Source organism: Mustela nivalis (assembly GCF_964662115.1).
Source record: "Mustela nivalis genome assembly, chromosome: 19".
NCBI lineage: Eukaryota > Metazoa > Chordata > Mammalia > Carnivora > Mustelidae > Mustela > Mustela nivalis.
The window spans coordinates 10,307,600-10,331,877 of NC_139038.1; the positions used below are offsets into that span (position 1 = coordinate 10,307,600).

Genomic DNA, 24,278 nt, shown 5'->3' on the forward strand with positions numbered 1-24,278 from the left:
GTGGGGGTGGGACACAGGGCCCCAGCCGTGCGGAGAGAGGTCTGGCCCAGCAGCCCCGAGTCTCTCCCTGCCAGCGCCCCCTCCACACCTCTCCCAGGTCCCCGGGTAGCAAGAAAGCTCTCCTTCTGGCTCCAGCCTCTCTCCCGGTCCTGGAATTAATAAAGACTCTGAGCAGACTGCGGTTTGCATTTCTGAAAGCCGGTTCCTGCCCACGTCACTGCCCCGAGAGAAGTGGGGCCCAGCTCCTCCCCAGCACCCCCTCCGCTCCCCCTTCCCAGGAGGGGGCAGGCGCACAGATGCACCCCTACCCCGCCGGCCTCCCCTCCCCACACGCAGGCTCGCCCTAGGCGCTGAGCCGCCGGACCCCGTCCCTGAGCAGCCCCAAGCCCCTACCAACAAAGACCATCTCGGGCTCATAACCTCTATCCGCTGCCCCAAAGTCCCCCCAAAGAACACACGCTGGAAACAAGAGCTGTGCATGTCCTGGACGCCTGTTTCAAGCCTGTTCTCTTCATGTGCTCACCCCCCTTCCAAACTGCTGCTGCAGCCTGAGACCAGAGGAAGAGGCAGGTTTGGCCCCGGGGTCCCAAGGGGGTCCCGCAGAGAGCTGGCCTTACAGTTACACCAAACACGGGAGCAGTCCTTGCAGGACGAGCGGAAGCCACAGCGTGACTGCTGGCACTGAGACCCAACAAGGACGGAGCACTTTGGGTCCGGCAGGTGCGGTGCAGGAATATAGGACCATATTTTATTTATCTCCGCAGTCACCCTCCTAGGCAGGGATATTTATCGGCCCCTGACGTGGGATGAAACGGAAGCTCTGTGAGGAGCTTACCCCAGTAGAAAGCGCTAGAGCTAGAATTTAATGCTAGGTTCGCCGGAGCCCAGTGCATGGCCTTGCCGCTAGACCTCCAGGTGGCCGCGGGGCTCCCGGCTGCAGGAGGGGTGCTTTAGCCCCCTTGCTCAGACCTGCGGTTGTGTCTCCCCCCCCCCCGTTCTCTCCATCTGGAGGCAGGGAAAAGCTCACAGAGCTTGTGGCCTCGACTTTTTCCCTGTTGGAGGCTCTGACGAAGGCAAGTATCCATCTCCCACCCCAGTCCTCTGGCTCCCGAATTTCTTCTCCCACTTTCGGGGTCTGGGGAGGCATGACCCTCTCCTATCCTATCCGACCCCAGAAAAATCCCCAGGGTCCTCATGGTGTCTCAGGCAGGCTGGGACCTCCGGAGTCCTTCTGGAGATGCGGGTCCCCGCTGTTTCAGCGCAGGGCCGCCCCCTCCTGGCCACCAGCGGAATGTCAGGCCCCCGGGGTGTTCTGGTCCTGGTGCTAGCGGTGCTCGGCCCCCTGAGACAGATGGGGGCTGGGTGATAAAGGTGGCTGAGCCACTTCTCAGTCCAGGTGAGGTCCCCAACCCCTGGGTCCCCCGTAGAGTACCTGGGGATCCGGCCTGTACTTCACCAGACACTGTGGTCTACACGGGCCTGCGTGTGGGACTGTGACCTTGATCCATGACAGATGGAATCTCTGTGGTGTGTCAGGGGGTCCCACATGTCCCCCAGATGCTCCAGGGGACAACGCCAACATGGCCTTAATTCCCAGGCATTCCCCTGGTGCAGCCCCTCTGCCTTTGCACTTAAGGATCCCGGACCTGCCCCGCACTCCCTCCTCAACATCAGGCAGGAGACGGTGACCTAAGCCTATAAAGAATGGAGCCCTATAGTGTGTCAGGGTCTCCCTTCCTTTCCCCAGATGCCCCACGGGGCAGCGCCAACATGACCTCCCCTTCCAGGCCATTCTGCTCACAGGCCCTCAGTCTCAGCAGACATTGGCCCCAGGCCCTGGACCCCAGACCTGCCCGACACCCCACCTCCCCAGCTTCGGGCAGGGACCGTCTCTGGCCAGACCCGGGGGTGTTGGGGGAGTCTGGAGGGCCGGGTGGGGGCAGAGGCTCGGGACAGCTGGCTCGTGTCCCCACGCTGGGCCCGGGGCCCAGCCGGAGGGGCGGGGGCCTGGCCACTCGGGCCTTGGCTGGGGCCGGATTTTTGGCCGGGCTGCAGGGCCCTGCCTCCTGCTTCCTCTCCCGAGGGCTGTCCTGGCAGAGGCCCCCCTCGCACTTTCTGGCGGGAACAGGGCCAACAGTGAGAGAACAGCAGGAGAGAGATGGGGGGGACTGTGTGTGTGTGTGTGTGTGTGCGCGCGTGCGTGCGCGCGTGAGTGTGTTTTAAGGAAAAAAGCCCACAGTCCAGTCCCGTCAGACCCAGCCTGGGAGGCTTGTGAGCCGGGCCTTTCGTAACTGCCCCCTCCCCGCGGCCCCCTCCCCCAGGCCCCCTCCCCGCGGCCCCTCCCCCAGGCCGCCCCCTTCTCCCGCCCGCCCTCCTTCCCTCTCCGAGGCAGCAATTACGCTTTGGGGATAAAACGAGGCGCAGAGAGCGGGCTGGGGCATTCCTCCCCGAGATGGCGGGTCTGAGAGCTGCAACCCTGCGGCCCGGAGTCCTCCTGCTCCTGCTGGCCATCGCCCACCCCTCGAAGCCTGGAGGTAGGCCTCACCCTGCTCCCGGGGATGCCGGCAGCCCTGGGGGGGCCACCCAGCCAGGTGGTCCAGAGGGCGCCCTTCACCACGCTGTCCTCCAGGGGTTCCCAGGCCGGAGCCCCCTCGGCCACTGGATCCTTGGAACCGCCCCTCCCGAGAGCCAGCCCGTGCTGAGGAGGAACCTGTCACAAGACTCGGGATGGTCCCAACCGAGTCCTGGTTCTGCCGCCCCAACGGGGCTGAGGACCCCTGCTCTGTCCGGGGTGCTGTCCCAGTGGGGGGAGGGGGGACTCCTGAGCACGCCGGGGAGGGGCCGGTGGGGGTCCCGTTGGGTCGTTGGGCACCGGCAGTTTGCACACCTGTGGATCCAGTAGGTGCGCACATGTGCCCCGGGGAGGGGGGGGACCTGGGCTGGAGGCCAGCTCTGCCGCTGTGAGCTGTGTGACCTCAACAGGTTCCTTGACCCCCGGGGAAGTCAGGACACCTGTCTGAGGAAGGTCAGAGTTCAGTGGATTACGGGGCTGTGGGTTGCAAAGCCGCTGCCGTGGTCTGTCCCTGGCGAGGAGGCGGGGGGCATCCCAGCATGTGTGTGAGTGTGTGCACGTGCACAGGAACGAGTGTGTGGCACGCGATCACACAGGTGAGCATGTATGTGTATGCCCAGGTGTGTCATCAGACAGGAGAGGGGGAATGTCTGTTCACAAGTTCATCCCTGAGCAGGTGTAAGTGTGCGTGTGTGCGTGCGTGTGTTGGGGCGGGAGTTGTAAGGTATGCTATAGTGTTGGTAGCGTGTGCACAAGTCTGCCACCCGACAGGCATGTGCACCTGGGAAACGCACTCTCCGGGTGTGGAGGGTCACTGTGCACATGTGTGCGTGTGTGTGCGTGTGCACGGTCCAGAGCACGAATGAGGATCGGGGAAACCGGGGAAGGTGTTCATCCTCTGGCAGAGAGAGAGGGTGGCCACTGGCAGAGGCTCGGGGCAGTCCCGGACCGTCTGGCATGCTCTCTGCCGCAGGGGACAAGGGTACCCCGCCATGGGGCTGCTACGCACCTCAAGGGCCCCCAGGAGTGCCCCCCCCGGGGCCCCCGAAGGTGTTCGTGGCCATGGAAAGAGAGGGGTGCAGATACCTGAGCCATTTGGTGGGGTAGCCTGGGTGGGGTCAGCTTTCTGGGGGTGTCCCCCTTGCCGTAAGAACCAGACCTTCGGTGCGGGGGACAGCATGGGGGGCCCAGTGGGGGCAGGGCCACGCCGGGGGGTGCTGGAGTTAGGGGCTGGGCAGCTGCAAGGTTTCCGTGCGACGGCCTAGCTGGGCAGGACTGCTGGGAGCAGAGGGTTCCAGCACGGGGGGGTCAGCTCCCGGACCTGGAGTAGGGGCAGGGGGACTTGCACACCATCAGGGGGGTCCAGCAGGGGGATCGAGACAAGCCCCAGAGGACAAGCCACCCCAGGGCCCCCCGTAAAAGCAGCAGCTCTAGGCCTTCCTGAACCTCCTCTCCGCTCCCGGAGGTGTGACCCCTGAGCACCTGCCTCCCCAGAGCATGACAATTCAACCCCTTCAAAAATCCCGGGAGTTGAGAATATTATCCTCTTTTGCAAATAGGGAAATAGAGGCTGAAACGGGCTAAGGCAGCCGGGGGGTTGGGGGGCGAGCCCCAGCCAGTTCTCTGCCAAAAAATGAGGGGCGGGGGCCGGGTACCAGGCTGCCTCCGGGGAGGAGCACGCCCAGGGATGAGTCTTCCAGAGTGGGCACGCCCTTGAGCAGAACGCACCCCTTGCTTGTGTCCTCGGTGACACCGCTAACCTTCCCCTGTCCTTGTTTGGTTTTTTTTTTTGCAAGCGTTAAGTCTCAGCTCGGTCCCTGGTGGTAGAGCGACTGGGTCCCAGTATGGGGTGTGGGAATCCATGACATCTGTTGGGGTTTTTGCCCAGAGCCTCCGAGAGAAGTTAGGGTTAGATCAGGGGGCGGAGTGGGAGGGGCCGTCTACCTACACACACACACACACACACACACACACACAGCCTCCTGCTCAGCTCTCCTGGGGAGCCAGCTCCCCCCACGCCTGCCCCCACCCACCAAGAGGCTCCCAGGGGTTCCCCACCTCCAAAATATTCTATTTCCTAGGGGGCTCCCTAGGAAAACTGTGATGGAAAGGGCTGTCTACACCCATTCAGGGTGGGTCCAAAGCAGCTTGGAGGACCAGCCGCCCCCTAACCCCCATGCCATCTAAAAAGAGACAGAAAACAATGACATCGGGGAGAACTCTTTCCCCCGTGCCCCAGAAATGTTATCAGCCTTTTCTTTTCCTGATTCCGGAACTAAGGATGATTTGGAACTGAGATTGCGGACCCTGGCTGCCGGCTGGAGTTAACCGGGGGGGCTTTAAACAGCGCTGATACCAGGGTCCCACCCAAGAATTCCTGCTTTATTTGGTCCGAGGAGGGCACTGGATTGTAGAGGTTTTGTAAACACTGCCCAGGTAACTCAGATGAGCCTCCGGGGCGGATGGCCTGCGGTTTGGGGGGGGGGGCTAATCCCGCTCTCCAAGTTGGCTGGGACCGGAGGCTGAAAGGCAGACGTGCCCAGGGGGAGGGAGAGGACAAAGTCACCCACTAGAGGACAGATTGTTTTCGAAAAGCCCTTGGCAGCCTTTCTCCAGGCAAACAATAAACAGCTTCGTGAGGTCTTATCTGCTCCCCCCGCCAGTCCCCTGGACTGAGGCTTGGCAGAATCCCTTGCCAAGGCCTCCTGATCCTATGCTCATTCCCAAACGGCCTTCTCCACGTCTTTGAACCTGAAGCCCAGGGCCCAGACGGAAGGCCCTGCGTCCCTGAGTGGGACCGGGGTCCACTGTGAGTCCCGGGCCAGGCGCCTCATCTCATCGGCCGTAAAATGAGGAGAAACATCCCTGCCCTACTTATCTCCGAGGACCAGGGGGAGACTCCTGCCAAAGTCACATCAAATAAGGGGACTGTGGGAATGTGAATTTCTGAGACGATTCATCTTCTGATTCAGAATGTGTTTACTTGGACCGACTGACTCTTACAATTAGTGCATATTTTTATGGTTTAACTTTCCCTCTCGCTACTCACGCCATGTTTTGTCTCCTGGGTGGAGCGCGCATGGGTGATGGAGGAAGCAGATAGGACTGCGGGTCCCCGGGGGTGTCTGGAAGGGTTCTGGGAAATCCAGGAAGGCTTCATAGCAGAAGCGGCATTCGAGTCAGACCTTGAAAGAAAGGGCCCTGAGAGGCCGTCTGTGGATGAGAGATGAGGCTGGGTCTCTGCGGCTCTGGAGAGACGGAGGGGCTGCTTCTATCTCAGCAGAAAGAAGATGTCTCCGCAGGTGGAGACGGGAGGGGGTGACTTCCCCGTCACCGGAGGCATGCAAGCAGGAGCCCAGGGCGATGTTTGCGGAAGGAGTTTCTGCCCGGGCCAGAAGACTGTTGTGATCTCTGAGAGTCTAGGAGGCGAGAGAGACGAGTTCCACCATGGGCTAGCCTGCAAAACAAGCCAAACCCACATAAAACAAGACAAGCGTGCTCCAAGCCAACGGCTTTGGGCCCGCCGAGCGGTGAGAACCACAGGCTCAGAGAAGGCAGGAGGGGAAGAATTTGAGATCAGTCTCGGAGGAAGGGCAGGACTTGGGTCGCAGAGAGGCGCTCCTGGCGGGAGGCACGGCTCTGGCCAAGGAGGGGAGGAGGGAGATGACCGGCTGGGGTGTGGATTCTGCCCTTCTGGAGGCCCTTGACGGACGACAGCCTTAATCTGTTCTCTGCTCTCCTGCACTTGGCGAGAGGAGGGGGGGCTGGGATCCTTCGGCCCTGCCCCCCCTTCTCCCTTAGCTCCGTGTGGAACAGGGAGCAAAATATCTCTAGCTCCCCCAGGCCGGCATGGTTCAGGCTCGGAGTTTAGCAATCGCTGTTGGGATCTGAATCATGGGGGGGTCGGGGGGGCCCGGGGCAGGCCAGGACGGCTGCAGAGAGAGAGGCAGGTCTGGGGAGAGAACAGGTGGACCAGCAGCCGCCAATGGGCGTGGGGAGCAGAACCTCGACAGAGGAAGTCGGGGTTCAGCCAAGCCCAAGGTGGGGGGCCCCCAGGCTGGTTGGGGACAGAACAGGTTGGACCCCGACCCATAGGCAACATCCTTGACCCCCCCTCCACCTCATTCACCGGCTGGTTTATTGACTATCTGCTGGACACCTCCCCCAGGCCGTGCACTGCTTAGCAAAGCATGGACAGAGACTCACCTCCTTTTTGGGGGGGGAGGCGGTGATCACTGTATGCTAGAGCAAGGGCAGGAGGTCCCTCCCTTGAACCCTTTGACAACTTGCGACAGCCTTGCAAAGCCGAGGTTATCAGTCCCCCATTGCTTACAAGGAAACTGGGGCTCTGAGGGGTTAATTGACTTGTGCAAGGTCCCGCAGATGCTAAGAAGTGGCACCTAAGAAGTGGCACGGCCAGGATTAGAGGCCAGACGGGCGTGTCCCGAGCCCCTGGCTCCGAGCCCCCCCCCCCCACAGCTCCTGCGGCAGCCTGCCCGGAGCCAGAGAGCAGAGAGGTGGGGAGAGGTTGCTGTTGTCCTCGAGAGGGAGAGGGGAGGAGGTGAGAGCCGAAGCAGAGAGAGACCCGGACTACAATGGGGCAAGGCACGAGACACGCTCAGAGCTGGAGGCCCGGGACCAAGGGAGGCATCAAAGGCCCAAGGCAGGCTGTGCGCGAGGTCGGCAGCAGAGGACAGCGTCCAAGCGCTCCTCCCCAGCGGGCCCAGCCTCCGGAGGCTGCTGCCCTGCCACTCTGCGTCCCCCAAGGCTCAGACCTGATTGCTTGCACAGTCCAGGTCTGGGTGACAGGCCCCGGGGGGCCTGTGGCGCCGGAGTGACAAAGCACTGAGCTTTGGCACGGGGTAACCATGACGGCTTGGCACTCCCCGCCCTGCTGGGCTGTTTCTGCGGTTCACAGGGCCATGGGGCCAGCAGGCCCAGCTGTGGCAGGCCACGGAGACCAGACATCTGTCATAAGGTCTCCAGACACACCGCAGGGCTGCCCGACCCTGTCCCCCAACCCCACCCACGCCCCTGTCGGCAGGGTGGTCCCGGGGCCCTGGCCGGAGCACTGGCAGGGCTGCTGGTCAAGGCTGGGGCCGCCCAGCAGCACGGCGTTCCCCCGCGAGAGCCGTGCGGGTCCATGGGGAATGAACTCGTGATCTCGGCCGGGCAGACCGCCCCTGGCCTGGCCAGTGAATTAGATTTTCCTTAGGAAACTATTCACTTTGGTCATTCATGGTGTCCCCCTCTGGGCCCCGGCACGTCCTAAGACAGCGCTGCGTCCGACAGCCAGAACCCCACCCAGCCGTCGCTGCCCAGTGGCCGAGGACGCTGACCTCACGCCATCCTATCAGTGTGGGAATGGCTGTGTTTGTGTTCCCTGAAGCCACACTTCCTTACTGCTCGCTGTCACAGCCCGGCCGGCCCTCCCACAGCGATGGGCCGGGCCAGGCTCACGCCGCTCGAGGCTGCAGAGAACGGGCCACCCAGCAGAAGGTTCCCGGCCCCAGTCCCCTGCCCGGCCCTCTCCGGGGAACGGGGAGAGAAGCAGGTAACACAGTGCCCACCATCCCGCTCAGAGCGGTGGTCTGGGTTTGAATCCAGACTCCGTCTCTTCCCACCTGTGTGTCCCCGGGCACCCCTCTTCACCTCTCTGAGCCCGATTTTACATCCATTGAAACAAAGGTAGTAGTAATCTCTGCCCTTCCAACCTCATGGGGCCATCTTGAGGAGCGTGAATGAGAAAAGGCTTTACGATCATCAGTTGCTTGGCCGACATTCTTTGCAGAGACACAGCAGTCTACAGTCCTCTGCCCTCAGCTTCATTAGGGTTCCCCTAAGTTCTGGCTGATGGAGGACTCTACTTACTTACTTCCAGGGGTTCCGGGGGCTGTTCCTGGTGGAGTTCCTGGAGGCGTGTTTTACCCAGGTAAGGTACACAAAACTTCCATGCACCCAGGTAAGGTAGATTGTGACCAGATCATAAGAGCTGCGCCCCATGGCAACGCAGACAGGAAGGACACGGGCGCGCCTCCCGCCGCAGACCCGTGAGCCACTCTAAAAGTCGTCTGCGTGACACTTCTACAAGGACTCCAGCATAAATTCTCTGAGATGGAAGACAGCATTTGCTTGCAAGGCTGTACGGAAGTGGACAGCTTTATCCTGCCCCCTCAAACCATGAAACCCACTCTTGAGAATCCGTTCAAAGAAAATAATTCAGAGGTAGAGAAAAAGAGAGATCCCGTACAAGGTTTATCAGAGGGTTATTTGCAAAGGCATAAACCAAAAATCCCCCCCTGACTGGAAGGTGTGATTGAGTCAAATCTGTCCTAATTAATATACGGCTACTGAAAAATATAGCAGTGCCCTACCTGCTCAACTGGACAGCACAGTGCTTTTCCGGCTGCTAACAATATAAAGGCAGGGACCACGTGCAACTGGAGACTGGGAACACCCCGGAAAGATAAGGGGGAGAATGGTGTGGCTCTGGCACGTTTTCTTTTAATTTAAGAAAGAAAAAAAAGCATCATGCTTTGAAGTAGACTGAAAAATCAAAAGTAATATTTTCAATACTTAGAAAGTATTGGAGGGGCACTTCCAGAGAGGGGGACCCCGGGACGAGCAGGAGGAGGTGCCCATAGGGGGCGTGGAAGCCCCGCCCCATCCTCCAAACCTTGCCCCGCCCCCCCGCACCCCACCCCGCCCCTCTTCCATCTGGCCTTTTCCTGGGTTCATCCTTTCATAATAAACAGATGATCTAGGGAGGAAAAAGAAAGAAAAAAGCATCTGAGGGTTCAGGACTGAGGGCAGCTGCCGGGTCAGTCCCAGACACAAAGAGGCACTGGGCTGTTGGCCCAATGGGGAAACTGAGGCTCACGGAGGTTAAGGGTGGCCCAAAGCCACGCAGCTAAGCAGTGAGGAACTTGACCATGGATCCGTGGGCAGCTTTCTGGCAGAGACACTGATGGTTCTATCTCTCTCCCTCTCTCTCTCTCTCTCTCAACACAGGTGCTGGTCTCGGAGGTCTGGGAGGAGGAGGTAAGCTCAGAATCCGAACTTGGTTCCTCGCCCATGGGGTCCAGCTGTCACTCGGGTCCCCCGGGCTCAGAACCCAGAAAGCCTAGACATCCCTCAGTCTATGGACAGTGTCCAGTTGGGAGAGACTCGCCAGAACCCACTGGCCTCCCAAATCGCTCCTCTAGCCTCTTTCCCTGGTAGCCTCCTTTGCCCCGGGTTTGGACCCTCCACAACACCCCTGCAAGGTCTTCCGGGGCTGGGAAACGGAGTCTGAGACAGTAGAAACCGTAAGTCAGGGCTGAGACTTCCCGCCCACACATCCAGACCCCGGGCTCCCGGCAGCTCCCTGGCTGAACGGGAGGACCGGTCCCATGAGCTCTTCTAGGACCTGGGGAGTGAGATACCCACCCCCTCCCCCGCCCCTACATTGCCCCAGAGAGAGAAATAGTAGAAAAATCTCGGCCTGGGTCTCCTCATTCACTCCCATCTCTCCGCTTTGCAGCTCTGGGGGCTGGAGGCAAACCACCCAAGACTGGTAAGACCTGAGGCCCCCGGGGAAGGGGAGGGCAGGGCAGGGCCTCCAAAGTTGTGAATCCAGGGAGGGAAGCAACAGGCCAGAGGAGGGAGGGGGGTGTTGAGCAGCAGCTATACTCTGGCTGGGGCTGGGCCCCAGGACCTCTAGGAGTGGGAGGCTGGATGTTTTCCATCCAGGGTGGGGAGGGTCTGGGGTCTACCCTGCAAATACCCATGAGCCCAGCTTCCTGGAGAGCCCCCTTGGCACAGGGTTGCAGAAACAGCCCCCAGTGCCGGGGGTGGGGGTTGGAGGGCGGGGGAAGCAGGGCCAGACCTTCCAGTGACCACCAAGCCCATGAATGTCACTCTGGTGCTAACCCCGATGGTGGGCTCCAGACCCCGCCTGGATGGTCCCCTGATCCCAGACCAAGCTTTCTCCAACTTCTAGACATCTCTGACCTCAGTGACCATCGGAGCCCTTATCCCAGCCCCGGGCTAAACCCTGACCCAAAACCGAGGCCTGGACTTAACCCCAGCCCAAACCCAGATGCTGGGCCCAGATGAGCTCCCCTGCCGACCAGGCAGGCCTCTTCCAGCTGTGTCTAGACCTTGGAGGTTTCCAGTAAGAAGATCTGGCTCCATCTGTCCAGGCTTCTGCCCATGGGGCCCGGATCTGCCACTGAGGTCCCCCATCAGCTCCAAAAAACACACCCCCCAGGAAAGGGGGAGGGTAGGTCCCTCTGGGAAACACTGGCAGATAAGGAGCAGGTGGAGGAAATGGTCCAGATTGATGGCCCCATCGGCGTGAGATGCTGCACATGTAGGCTTGGCCAGCCCCTCCACCCCACCCCCTGCTCCGCGTCTTCCCGGCTCTGAAGCCAGAGGCTCCAGGACACTTTGGAAATGCGACGGCTCTTACGAAATCTCAGCGTTCGATGGTCCAAGTCCAGATGAGTCCACAAGACCCAGATCCCACTTCTCCACAAGCCCATCTGGGTTGTGAAACTCCAAGGCTGGGCCAGGCGAGCGAGAGAGAGAAGACAGCAGGAGTCCTGGGCCAGGGCTCTTCTGGGGTCTGTAGGGGTCTGCGAGGCCAGGAGCCTTGGGGCCTCACTGCTGGGTCTGCCAACACCTGCACCCCATCTTCCTGGAGGGGCGAGCCGTCCTCACAGGGTCCCCGAGGGCAGGGAGGCGACGGAGGTGCAGAAGTAGGACTCTGCTTAGCCGGGAGAGCCCGCTAAGGACTTTACTTCGTGGGGGTCGAGACTGCAAAGCAGGGGGGGCGCGGTGAGTGGGTCCCACCGGCAGCAGGAGAACCCGTGGCAGGTGGCGATAAAGCACCAGAGGGGAGACCGGGACCGGGACACAGGCCCACAGAGGACAATCAGGGATGAGAGCTAAATGGAGGTGTTCACGGGTAAAAGACTTAGTGTAGACATCCAAAAATACTGTAGGCTCGGGGTGAGGAAGTAGACCACAAGGGAAGTCAGAACATGACCTTCTGACGGCAAGGGCCCGAGATCGTCCCCTCTCAGCCTCAACACCCTGGGCCATAAAGGCCCAGCTCTGGTCACAGCGCCCACCTCCCTGCCCCTCCCCGAGCAGCTGCACAGGGCCTGGCCTCAGGGACGTCCGGGCCTGCCCAGGCAGGATGAAACGGGGCACAGACGGCGCGTGTCGTGCTTGGGAACAATTCATCCCTTGACAAGTCGAGAGTGGGTGGGCTGGCAGCCGCTCCACGCGGGCGTCCGTGGGCCGGGCCTGCCTGGACTCTCGGTTGGGGGGGCCCAGGCAGCTGGGAGCGGCACCACCCACACCCGCCGGCACCAGCTGGGGGCCAGCTGCCGGCCGGGCAGGACCAGGGGGAGCTGGGGGACACCCACTGGGTGCCCTGGCAGGTGGCACGCACTATGTGGTTTCTGCTCCCCAGCCCACGGGTCCCCGGGAAGTCGGGGACCTGCTGGCCATTCTGCAGGTGGGGATACTGTGAAGTGACTCTTCCCTGGGCTCTGGGACTCCGGGAAGAGAGAGGGTTCCGGGGGCCGGGCCCCTGGGCTCCCCCCGGCTAGAGTGAGCTCCTCACCTCTCTTCTCCTTTCCAGGGGCTGGACTCCTGGGGGCGTTCGGGCCAGGTGAGTCCCCGGGGAGGAGGGCGAGCAGGGGCGGGACTGGTCATGCGGGAGGTGACCCCGGGAGCAGACAGCTGGCGGGGGAGCATGGGAAAAGGGCAGAGCAGAAGGGTGGCCTGCCCACCCCACCAGCCCCAGCTTCTTCCCACTTCCTGTTGGGCTCCTAGCTTCTCTTCCCAGCCCTTCTGTGGGCAGGAAAGGTCTGAGCCTGTTGCCTGCCCTCTTGGAGCTCAGGAAATGGGCTCGGCCTGAGAGCCTCTGGCAGCACCGAGGAAGGGCAGGGCCTTCGGTGTTAAGGAAACACAGACCCAGCTGGGCACATACTGCACCTGCCTGATAGGGAGAGGGGCGGCGCTTAGAGACCCACCTTTCAGAGGGGCCGGCTGAGTTCCAGACCCGCTCCGACGAGGGAGAGACAGGATGGGAAGGGGAACCACACCCAGGGAAAGCCAGGTCGACCCTCGGGGGCTCAGCCTTCCCCCGTGCCTGGGGCCTGTCCCCAGAGAAGCCTGCCCCTGGGCTGCGGACTGGAGCTCGCAGGAAGGGATTCTCACAGAATTGGAAACAAACCTGGCTCGGGGGTGAACTCCAACCTGATTGCCCCCCTCGGTCCCGGCCAAAGCTGTGGGAGGAATGTCTTCTGGAGGGGGAGAAGGAGCAATTGGGCCCAGATGTGGGAAGGAGAGAGCCAGAGGGACCCGTCCGGCTTCTCATAAACATTTTAGCATCCGTCTGCAAGCGAGAAGGCTCCTGGACAGCAGGACAGGCTGGACAGACATACAGATGGTGGGAGAGGGAAGGGGGTTCCAGATAGAGGGGAGGAGGGGCGAGCTGAGCCTGGGGACCCCTATGAGGAAGTAGCCCAGGCCTGGGGGGAGGGGTGTTGATGGTAAGACCCCTGCTGGGCACCCCCTTTTGCTGACAGGCCTAGGGGAAGCAAGGTTTGGCTTGGGGGGTGTGAAGGGGCGTGGGTCAATGCTCTACATGGCAACTAGTGGCGGGTCCCTATTTTATCAGGATCGAACCCTCAGTACCACCTGCTGGAGTCCAGCTTGGCTGTGGGCACCGCACACGGTCCTGCTTGGTTCCTAATCCCCCTCCCCCCCCAAGACCCTTCCCAGGCCCAAGAGCGACGCCAGCCTCTCCTCTCCTCACCGGCTTGGTCTCCTTCTTCCCGCAGGTGCTGGTGGGCTCGCAGGCGCTGGCCTGGGGGCAGGTTAGTGCGGACATCCGGGCAGCATGCCCGTCGAGGGGCCAGAGGCCAAGCCCAGGGCATCTGTTCGGTGGGGAGGGCAGCTGGGGTTCAGGGATGGGGGGGGTGCTGGGCCTGTCCTGGGCGCTAGCGTGGCCGTGATGTTGGAGCAGCTGTCCAGGGTCTGAGCAGGTCACAGCTGGGTCCGGGGCGAGAGCTGCAGAGAAGCCCCAGGGGCCATCTCATTGCTCTCCATCCCCAAACCTGGCCCGGGGAAGCGGGGGTCGCTGCTGGGCATGGAAGCCACCTGAAAGGCGCCTCCAGGGAGGGACAGGGCCCAGCGGGGCTGGGGCTCAGAGCCTCACCTGGTCCTCTGCTCGGCAGGACTCGGGGCCTTTCCCGCAGGTACCTTCCCGGGGGCTCTGGTGCCCGGTGGAGCGGCGGGAGCTGCTGCGGCCTATAAGGCAGCCAAGGCTGGTGAGTGTCACCCCCGGGGACAGGCCGTAAGCCCGATGGCCTCTGTGAGCTCCCAGCTTTGCCTAGACCCTTTCCCGGGAGGCAGGTGGGCGGGCAGAATCCTCAGCCCCGATCCACCGGTCACCAGCCGGGGCCAGACCTTAGTATGGGGCCTTCAGCTGGCGGCCCAGGGCCCTCCTGCCTCCCGCCGTTCCTTGCGTGACCCCTGGCCTGTCCCACTCCCCACTCTGCAGGGGCTGGGCTGGGCGGTGTCGGCGGCCTCGGTGGTGTTGGTGGTGTCGGTGGTGTCGGTGGCGTGGGTGGCGTCGGCGGCTTAGGAGTGTCTACAGGTATGGTGGGTAGAGCGGGCTTGCCCAGTGGAAGGCCGTAAGCCCGGGCGGACCCCACTCTGATGTGCCCCCATCCCGTGCCAGGCGCGGTGGTGCCCGGGGCTGGAGCCGGGGTCGGAGTCGGAGCCGGAGCGAAGCCCGGGAAAGTGCCTGGTCAGTGCCCAGTCCCCGGGGGACTGGAGGGGGCCGGGCGGGGCGGGGAGGGGAGGGGAGAGGTCCCCCCTCTGCAACAGACCAACGGGAAGGGAGACGTCAGGCAGCAGCGGGCAGGGAAGCCAGCCACGTCCCATGCATGGTAACCTGGCAGAAATGCCGGAGAGGGACCCCGGCCTACCCTCCGGGCCCTTCTTCCAGATCTTAGACCAGAAAGGGACCTCAGAGGCTCGCTCTGTGGCAGGCACTCAAGCGCCAGATGGGCGCAGGGTGGGGGACAGGCAGGGCGGAAAGGCCCGTGGCCGTCCCGGCAGAGCTGGGCTGAGCCCAGGCCACGCTGACCCCCCCATCTGGTGCTTGCTCCCCTGCACCCAAGCCCTTGAGGAAGTGACTTCAGGTTGAACAAAAGGCTGCCTGAGTCCACACAGCAGGGAGGAACATCTGGAAGCTGTTAGCCCCGAGGTGGGCCGAGCCAGCCGTGTAAACAGGCTCCAGGAGACAAGATAAATCCACACAAGAGAGAAGGGCTTGCAGATGACTTCCGAAACGCGTCAGAGACCTGCGGCCACTGCGCTTGGGTCTCTGGCGACATTCCCTGGGCCCCAGGGCAGCTGGGGTCTGGGAGCCCCGGAGCCGCTCTGGAGAGACCGGCCCGGGAAACCTCTGCTCGCAGCTCAGACCTCTTCTCTCGGCCACAGGTGTGGGGCTGCCCGGCGTCTACCCAGGCGGAGTGCTCCCAGGCACAGGTGAGGGTCTGAAGAAGGAGCGGACCCTAGGGCAAGGAAAGAAGCCCCCGGCAACCTCCCGGGTGGCCCGTGACCTCCCCAGCCGGGCCCTGACCGGCTCTGTCCCCCTAAGCATCAAAGCTCAGACCAACACAGAAGATGACCAGAGTCGTCTTTCCCCGCAGAGGCTAGCCAGCTTCACCCCTGTCCCCAGCCCTGATCCTAGGCCCAAACCCAGACCGTAGTCACAGCCCAGGAAGGGCCCCCTCCCCCCGCCCTGCCCAGGGACACAGCACGTCCCAGGGTAGCCAGCTCTTTCCTAAAAGCTCTGAGTCACCAGGGGGCCCGCCCAGCACATCCGCCCTGCAGGAGACCCCCTCTGAGCTGCCCTCTAGTCCTCCTTCCCCTGCCAGGGCCTGGCCACCCCACCCGGCATGTGACCTCCTGAATTCCCCCAAAAGCCCAGAATCGGCCCGCTCTGAGGGATTTCCTGACAAGAGTGTCTGTCCCCACCCCCCACCCCACTGTCCCCCTGGCTGAGGTAGCCCAGCCCCAGTGGAGACAGGATGCGGGGGGGAGTAGCAACCGTCCCGCCTTCTCCGGGGACGGTGGGCAGCGTGGTTACAAATTACCTCCAGTTTAGCGAGAAGGCCAACGGAGGCACAGGCTCGAGTGGCGAGGACGTGGGATTAAAACTCAGGGCTTCTGACCTTGGATCAGACAGGGACCCACGGCCACACGGCCCCCCACCCCCACCCCGTGAGCCGTGCCCCTGGCTGATAGTCAGTACAGAAGCTCAGCTCTGTGACCCCGGGGCAGGTTGGGGGCCCGCAAGGCCTGTCTTCCCACACGTCACTGCCAGTTCCCCGCTTTGCCCCACAGGAGCTCGGTTCCCGGGTGTCGGGGTGCTCCCTGGGGTTCCCACTGGAACTGGAGTCAAGGCCAAGGCCCCAGGTACGCGGCCAGCGGGCTGGGAGCCCAGGGCGGGAATCTCCACGCTCCTGCAGGCCCCCTGTGGCCCTGGGTGGGGGTGGGGATGGGGACTCGGGGCTCAGGGCCCTCCGGGTGTGTGCCTCTGGGGCTCCAGCCCGGGTGTAGCCGGCCGAGATGGGCAGCACCCCTCTCAGAAACCCCCAGTGTAAGCCGGGAATGGGGCCATGCTCCCCTCGGCCTGCCCCCCAATAGCTGCCATTTATGGGGCCCGTGGGGGTGGGGCTGAGCTGATGGCTCCTGTCCCTGCAGGTGGAGGCGGAGCTTTTGCTGGAATCCCAGGTGAGGCAGAGTGGGGTGTCCCCCCCCCAACATCCCCTCCCACCTCTGGCGGGTGGGCAGGCCAATAGAGTAGCCAGCCAGGCAGGGAGGGGCCCTTGCCCTGGGAGGGGCTGGGCACCCGACATCCCAGCAAGGCCTCCTGGCTTCCCTCATGCCTACCCGCCCCAGGCCTTGGACTGGCTTCAGCACGATGTGGCCTCCATCACAGGCCGCTTCCCCAACCCCAACCCCTCCGTCTGTGCCGCAGCCAAATGAGCCCAGAAATCCCACCCGTCTGTGCCAGATGCCGTGAGAGCTGCAGGCCCGGACGGTGGCCGAGCCCCAGGGCGGGGGGGGGGGGGGGAGAGTGACCTAGGGCACTGAGGAGGGCCAGGCTGACCGGTGACAAAGAGGCAGGAAGACAGGCAGGCTGGGTTCCGGAGCTCCCTCCGCGCGCGGGACGTGGAGCGTGAGGCCGGCGAGCCCCGCGGGGCTGCTGGCCCCCTCGGCCGGGACCTGAGCTCGCTTTCCTTGTTCCTTGTTCCCACAGGAGTCGGACCCTTTGGGGGCCAGCAGCCTGGCGTCCCACTGGGGTACCCCATCAAGGCACCCAAGCTGCCAGGTGTGTCAGAAGGAAGCCTCGGGACGCACTCCCCGGGCTTCCCTGCTGAGAATCCAACGTGGGGGGGGACACCTTGGTCACCCACTCGTGTCTCTGTGAGGCGGTGGGGAAGGGGGGTGGGTAAGACACCTGAGTATGGACGCCCACGTCCGGTCGCCAGCAAGGGAGGCCATCCTGCAGGAGCCGGCCTCCTCCACACGCACAATTGCAGAGATCCGTAGCCCCGGTGGGAAACCACAGATGTGGATGGCAAGACCCCTCTGATGTCAGCCCCCTGCCCCCGCCACCAGCTCCCGTCCGTCGGGAGGCTGATAAGAAAGAGACTCGGATTCTAGGGCCATGGCAGGTCGTGGATTTGTAGGGAGAGGGGCTTGCCCTCAGCCCCTGGAGCAGGGGTGCTCTCTCCCTCCTCCACCCAGGGCCTCTGCCCTCCTGAGAGCCTCTGAGAGCGGCTCGGGAAGGTTCTCAGGCCTCAGTACCTGGGAGGCAGGGCCACCTACCCAGAATAGGGCTGTCTCTTGCCAAGGAGCAGAGCAGCCCCTGAGGCCGCCCTGCCCTCTCTTCAGGTGGCTATGGACTGCCCTACAGCACTGGGAAACTGCCCTTTGGTGAGTGAGCACCCCACGAGGGGATGGGCTTTTCTAGCTCTTTCCAGCGGCAGTGGCCTGGCAACGGAGCACCCAGCTGGGGATGGGGTGGAGGCTGGAAAGGGGATCCCATAGAACTTGGACTCAGACAGCCTGGTTCTCAACCCTGGCCCTCACATTTAGTCCCAGGCCTTGGGCAAACCAGTTTCTTCATCTGTAAACTGGGAACAAGTACCCCACACCCATTTGTGTTTGTTTTCACGCTGGCTGGGAGTGAAAGGGTAGAGACTCTGGGCAGCCTGACCCCTGAAGGGCAGGGCCAGGGGGCCGGGGGGCTGGGGGTGGACAGTCACAGTGAGATCGGCCCAGCGGCCCACTGAGACTCTTCTATTTCGCAGGCTACGGGCCGGGAGGAGTGGCTGGTGCTGCAGGCAAGGCTGGGTACCCGACGGGGACAGGTAAGGACACCCTCAGCCAACTCTCAGCCCAAGGGGCACCAATCTCCCAGGCTCCAGAGCCCTGGGGGGCTGGCCAGGGTCTCTCTAGGATGCAGGCCAGCCCACCTTGCATCCAGACCCCAGTCTGGAGGACGATCTTGGGCGAGGGCAGCTCCCTCAGCTCTGTTGCTAGGAAGCCCCTCACCCAGCATCTTTTGCGAAAGGGTCGGCTCTCGTGGGGCTGGAGCAGGTGGGCCCTGGAAGTGCATGAACACAGTTTTCAGCGTCTCTCTCCTTCCCCTGCCCTAGGAGTTGGCTCCCAGGCTGCAGCGGCAGCAGCTAAAGCAGCAAAGTTCGGTGAGTGAGTGAGTGAGTGAGTGCACCTGCCAGCCCGGCCCCCAGCCCCCAGCCTCTCCTTCCCCGTTATCACTGAGAGCCTGCCCTGTGGAGAACTAACCAAGGCAGCCCTTTGCCACCCCCATTTATCTAATGTTTTCAATACTACCCACTCCTCCATCTGTCCATCTACTCATTCTTTCTTCCATCCTTCTCTCCAACCATCCCTATCCATCCTCATCCATCTGCCCATCAATCATCCGTCCGTCCATCCATCTGTCCATCCATCCATCCATCCATCCATCCGTCCATCCATCTGTCCATCCATCCATCCATCCGTCCGTCCATCCAACCATCCATCCATCCATCCATCCATCCATCTGTCCATCCAACCATCCATCCATCCATCCATCCATCCATCCGTCCATCCAACCATCCATCCATCCATCCATCCATCCGTCCGTCCATCCAACCATCCATCCATCCATCCATCCATCCGTCCATCCAACCATCCATCCATCCATCCGTCCATCCATCTGTCCATCCATCCATCCATCCGTCCATCTGTCCATCCATCCATCCATCCGTCCGTCCATCCAACCATCCATCCATCCATCCGTCCATCCATCTGTCCATCCATCCATCCATCCATCCATCCATCCGTCCATCCAACCATCCATCCATCCATCCGTCCATCCATCTGTCCATCCATCCATCCATCCGTCCATCTGTCCATCCATCCATCCATCCGTCCGTCCATCCAACCATCCATCCATCCATCCGTCCATCCATCTGTCCATCCATCCATCCATCCATCCATCCATCCGTCCATCCATCTGTCCATCCATCCATCCATCCATCCGTCCATCCAACCATCCATCCATCCATCAGTCCATCCATTTCAGAGACCAGGGTCAAATAAGAGCTCTGCTAGAAAAGGCAGGCACTGTGGTGGGAGTCGAGAAAAGGGAGACATTATTTCTACATGGGGGAAATCAAGACGGTTTCTCAGAGAAGATGACATTTGATTCTGGAGTTTGCCAAGTGGTTAAACTAGGAAGAAGTCCAGGCAGAGGGGAATGGGTACTGTGGTGGTTAGGAGGCTAATTCTAGGTGGTACCTACGAGTATTTAAACCATGTAATTGTTCAGTATCAATGTCATGTGTATTGCAAAACTTCTATCCCGCTCCTCAAGCCCACGACCCCTTGGCAGACGTGGCATGGCCTTCCCCATGCCTGTGTGGTGGGCAGAGTGAGCATCCATGCCCCCCCCAGTTCACCCCCCAGTTCAGAATCACATTACTGGGTTTGAGAGCCTTGCCTTCCCCTCCAGTCCCAGGAGAGCCCCTCCTGTACCCTGATGGGACAAAGGACGTCTCCCCACCAGCCCAAGGGGGCAAAAGTGAAGGGAGACCAGCAAGCTGGAGGCCCGCTCCATGCAGGCCCCGCAGGCCCTCCCTCTAGGCCCCCAAGGCTGGAGGGGATGGCTGGAATGTGGGAGCAGGAGAGTGGGGTGACAAGGGGCTGCCAGAGCCAGGCAGCCAGGCGCTGCCTGGCGGATTACAAACTTGGCCGAGTGTTCGGAACACAGGGAGGGGAAGCTTTGAACATTCCTACAGGGGCCCCTCTGGCCCGGGGAGCGGCCGCTTGTGGTTTCTCAGTATGTGGCAGTGATTAGAATGGGATTTGTCTGAAAACATACAAGTCCCTTAATGAGCGTGTTGAAATGGACACTTCGGGGGTGAGTCAAGGAACAGTGGGGTGGGGGCCTCCTCAAGCAGGCCCAGCCGGAGATGCCTGGGCCGCATTCCCAGAGGAGATTGTGCTGGTTAAAATCCCAGCATCCAAGCCGCCTTCCTGCACGGCCTCCGGAAGGGCCCTGGGAGCCACATGTTCACGGCCCCCTTCCTACCAGGTGCCGGAGGAGCCGGCGTTCTCCCTGGTGTTGGAGGCGGCGGCATTCCTGGTGGGCCCGGCGCAATTCCTGGGATCGGAGGCATCGCAGGTGGGCATCTGTCCAGCCGGGGCTGGGGGCGTTCTGGAGAGGGCCCCAGGAAAAGGGTCTCACCCTCTGCGCCTGTCTCTCCAGGGGTGGGGACTCCAGCCGCTGCAGCCAAGGCCGCCGCGAAAGCAGCTAAGTACGGTGAGTGCCCCGTGGGGTGGCCAGCCCAGACCCCGGTGCCCTCAGCCGCCAACCGCAGGGGCCTTGGATAGCCCGGTCCTACAAGGCTGGGTGGATTGGCCTCCGTCCATCTCTGGCAGCCTCTATCCCCATCTCCCCAAACATGCAATGTTCCTACCTCCCTGCCTTTGCCCATACTGGCCACTCTTTCTGGAAGACCATTGTTCTCCATGGATTGGCCCAGCTCAGGGGTGGGGATGTCCCATGGAGCACCTGGCTTCTCCCCTCCTACCCTAACCTCACCGCCGCTGCGCCCACTGCCTGGGGGCCCAGCGGAGAGACTAGACTTTGCTTTAGACCTAGATAGTGGTCTTCCCATGCTCAGATCCAAATCCTCAGAGCTCCGGGCAGGTTCCAGCAGACCTCCCTACCTCTCGGATGGGTGGGATCCTTCCCTGGGACCTGCCGCTCCCACAGCTCCCAGAGCTGTGCCCTTGGAGGCCCTCTGAGGTTCTCCCAGGGTCCAGACCAGGAGAATAACCCTCTCCTTCCACAGGAGCTGCTGGAGGCGTGGTGCCCGGTGGGCCAGGCTTTGGCCAAGTAGGCGTCCCAGGAGTCGGAGTCCCTGGTGTTGGGGTCCCTGGTGTTGGGGTCCCTGGTGTTGGAGTTCCAGGTGTTGGAGTCCCAGGTGTTGGAGTCCCAGGTGTGGGTGTACCAGGTGAGCTGGGCTGCGCGTGTGCACACGTGGGCACACACATGTAAGAGAGAACTATTGAAACCCTTGATATGACTTTTGGATTGTCCCCTAATACCTCACCCAACTATCCTCTTCTCTTCACACCCTCAGCCATGCCTCGTCTTCTCTTCCTTGGGCTATAACAATCTCCTGACTAGTCCCCGCCAGTGTCGAGTTTTCTAATTCATCTTTTGGCTATCAGTGTGTAGTCCCAGCTCTTAGCTGAATAGGTGCTCAGTAATGGTGGGTGGACGGATGGATGGATGGATGATGGCGAGATGGATGGATGGTTGGATGGATGGATGATTGGGTGGATGGATGGATGGATGGTTGGATGGATGGATGGATGGTTGGATGGATGGATGGATGGATGGACGGTTGGATGGATGGATGGTTGGATGGATGGATGGATGGATGGATGGATGGATGGTTGGATGGTTGGGTGGATGGACGGAAGGTTGGATAGACGGATGGATGGATGGTTGGATGGATGGATGGTTGGGTGGATGGATGGATGGATGGTTGGGTGGATGGATGGATGGTTGGATGGACGGATGGTTGGATGGTTGGATGGATGGATGGATGGATGAATGTTTGGATGGATGTTTGGATGGATGGATGGATGGATGGATGGATGGATGTTTGGATGGATGGATGGATGATGGTGAGATGGACAACTGAGTATGTCTGTGAATGGCCATGTAGATGAGTAGACAAGCTGCTGGACGAGGGAATGTGTAAATGAAAAGACAACTAGAAGGAGAGACATGGAGAGATGAATGCAGAGATGGACAGACAGATGGAAAGGCAGGTAGGGCACTAGATAAGTGGTGAGAATGACGGATGGGTAGATGGATGTGTGGGTGGAGGGGTGGATGATAGAAGGAAAAGCCCAGGGGTAGATGAGTAAATGAGCAGATGGGTGTGCAGAAGGCAAATGCAAAATGAACCATTGGATATCTAGATGAATGGATAGGTAGGCAGAGGAGTGGCGAATTGGATGGGTGAGTGGGTGCGTGGATGGACAGACACTTACGTTGGTTGAGTGGGTGGATCGAAGTCCAAGGATAGACAAACAAAGGGACAGACCAAATGGGTAAATCAATGGGTAGATGAATGGATGGTTAAGTAGGCAGATGGACGGATGAGTCGAGGGGGATATGCGTTGGTGAATGGACAGGTAAGCCCTTGTGTCATTTGTGTCCCCCTTGGTCTCTCCAGGGGCTGTGTCACCAGCTGCAGCCGCTAAAGCAGCCGCCAAAGCAGCCAAATACGGTGAGTCCTGGGCTGATAGTTCCGCCCCGTCCTGTTCTGGCCAGAGAAGGGGAGTGACTTAGTCAGGGTCACACAGCAAGTCACTGGCTGAGCTGGGACCTGGAACTGGTGGGCCCCCATACAACATCTCCTCCAGGTGCCTCCTACCATGAGGCCACAGGGCTGAGTAATGGGAGAGTCCCAGTCTGGCATTCCCAGTGGAGACAGCGTCCCTGACCCTCCCTGCCCTAATTGGGGCCCTCTCAGAGGAGCCTAAGCCTGCTTAGGGATATGGGACCTCCCCACAGTCTCTCCAAGGCCAACGGTGGGGCCCTTCCCCAAGTGCTCAGAGAAGAGAGGGGTTGGAGAGCGCTGGGGTGGGGGGGGTGTCAGTAAAGACTCCCTTCAGGGGCGCCTGTGTTCTATGGTTTCTGGTCCTTCACAAACCAGACTTGGGGGAGACCTGCTTCCTCTTTTCCAGCTGACCGGCATCCCCCCACGCCCCACCCCGACCCCTCCCCAGACCCTCTTACTGAGATGCCTTTCCACCTGATTCTCTCCCCCCTGCAGGGGCCAGAGCCGGAGTGGGAGTTGGAGGCATTCCCACTTTCGGGGTTGGTGCTGGGGGCTTTCCTGGTTACGGTGTAGGAGCTGGAGCCGGAGGGGTTCCTGGAGCCCCGCTTACCCGTAAGCCTGAATTCCCCATGGGGACACTGGGAGAAGGCTTTTCTTTTGTAGGGCTATGGGGGGGAAGGGTGCAGGGGAGCACAGGCTGGGGTTCAGAGCGCTCAGGGAGGAGCTGGGGTGGGGGGCGCAGGGAGGGGCTCCAGCACCTTTGGGTAAGAGCTCTGTAAGCCCAGCCCTCCCCTCCCCAGAGATCCAGGGGGGTTTCTGAAGGGCTCGCTCTCTCTCTGCTCCCCCCAACATCTGCAGCTCAAGCAGCAGCAGCTGCCCAGGCAGCCGCGGCCAAGGCAGCCAAGTATGGTAAGTGCCCCAGCCCTGTCTGTCCCCACGCCAAGGCCAGTGACCTCTGCTCCTCCCCAGCCCTGCTCCCCCAGGGGGCCCAGGCCCCAAGCTCAGAGCCCTCCCCCAGCATGAGGACGAAGCCACCTTGCCCTCGGGCCTTTGCTTCCCTCTCTGTCCGGGTCAAGGTCGGGGGTCCCTGGCTCCATCTTCCAAAGCCACTCTGAACCCTTCTGCTCTCTTCAGTCGCCCGGCACTGCAATTACTGGGGTCCTGCTCATCACCCCCAGCCCCAACCAGCAAGTCCTCGCCGGCCTTCTGTTCCCCGCACCGCCTCCGCCCTTCGCGGAGAAGCCCGCGATTCTAGGGACAGAACTGACGCCCCTCTTTCCTCCAGGTGCTGGAGGCGCCGGAGCCTTGGGAGGGCTGGTGCCAGGGGTCGGAGACGGAGTGGCAGGTGTCCCAGGCACGGGAGGGGTGCCAGGTGAGCGGCGTCGCCAACCCCGAGACGGGTTTGTCTCGTCTCGTGGAAGGATCCCTGGCCTTGCCCAGGTCAAGTGCATCCTTCTGCAGACTTGACAAGAGAATGAGGAGGAGAGCAGGCAAACTCCCCTGCTGGGAACGAAGACCGTCCAAGGGAGCCTAGCTTGCTGGGGAGGCTCGGGAGCCAGCCGGCATCCAGCTCGGCGGTGAAACTCCTTTACTAGTGGCCTTTCTGGTCCCAGATCAGGTGGGAGGGCCTGCCTGGGCCACCCTTTGGCTCTCCTGGGTTCATTCTCCCCCACCAGTCAGAGGCCAAAGGGAAGAGAGAAAGTCACGCAGAGATAAGTTACAGACTTCCTTGTTTGTCCCCACCCGAT

General features: G+C 61.6%; 1 protein-coding gene across 2 annotated transcripts in view; it reads left to right on the top strand.

Annotated features, from left to right (window-relative positions):
- The first annotated feature begins 2,213 nt into the window (after nucleotides 1–2,213).
- ELN (elastin) overlaps nucleotides 2,214–24,278 on the top strand; it is a 31,476-nt gene continuing 9,411 nt past the window's right edge. The window contains exons 1-23 of one of the 2 annotated variants that reach the window (XM_082712633.1): nucleotides 2,214–2,534; nucleotides 8,454–8,504; nucleotides 9,584–9,613; nucleotides 10,095–10,127; nucleotides 12,207–12,236; nucleotides 13,414–13,449; nucleotides 13,810–13,902; nucleotides 14,136–14,231; nucleotides 14,316–14,384; nucleotides 15,083–15,130; nucleotides 15,992–16,063; nucleotides 16,352–16,381; nucleotides 16,911–16,982; nucleotides 17,549–17,590; nucleotides 17,968–18,027; nucleotides 18,316–18,363; nucleotides 20,259–20,348; nucleotides 20,433–20,486; nucleotides 21,022–21,183; nucleotides 22,423–22,476; nucleotides 23,026–23,142; nucleotides 23,389–23,439; nucleotides 23,816–23,902. In XM_082712633.1, coding sequence (XP_082568759.1) covers nucleotides 2,453–2,534; nucleotides 8,454–8,504; nucleotides 9,584–9,613; nucleotides 10,095–10,127; nucleotides 12,207–12,236; nucleotides 13,414–13,449; nucleotides 13,810–13,902; nucleotides 14,136–14,231; nucleotides 14,316–14,384; nucleotides 15,083–15,130; nucleotides 15,992–16,063; nucleotides 16,352–16,381; nucleotides 16,911–16,982; nucleotides 17,549–17,590; nucleotides 17,968–18,027; nucleotides 18,316–18,363; nucleotides 20,259–20,348; nucleotides 20,433–20,486; nucleotides 21,022–21,183; nucleotides 22,423–22,476; nucleotides 23,026–23,142; nucleotides 23,389–23,439; nucleotides 23,816–23,902 — 1,507 coding nt within the window. In that variant the 5' untranslated portion in view covers nucleotides 2,214–2,452. The remainder of the gene's footprint in view (nucleotides 2,535–8,453; nucleotides 8,505–9,583; nucleotides 9,614–10,094; nucleotides 10,128–12,206; nucleotides 12,237–13,413; nucleotides 13,450–13,809; nucleotides 13,903–14,135; nucleotides 14,232–14,315; nucleotides 14,385–15,082; nucleotides 15,131–15,991; nucleotides 16,064–16,351; nucleotides 16,382–16,910; nucleotides 16,983–17,548; nucleotides 17,591–17,967; nucleotides 18,028–18,315; nucleotides 18,364–20,258; nucleotides 20,349–20,432; nucleotides 20,487–21,021; nucleotides 21,184–22,422; nucleotides 22,477–23,025; nucleotides 23,143–23,388; nucleotides 23,440–23,815; nucleotides 23,903–24,278) is intronic. The other variant, XM_082712634.1, reaches the window with a different exon arrangement.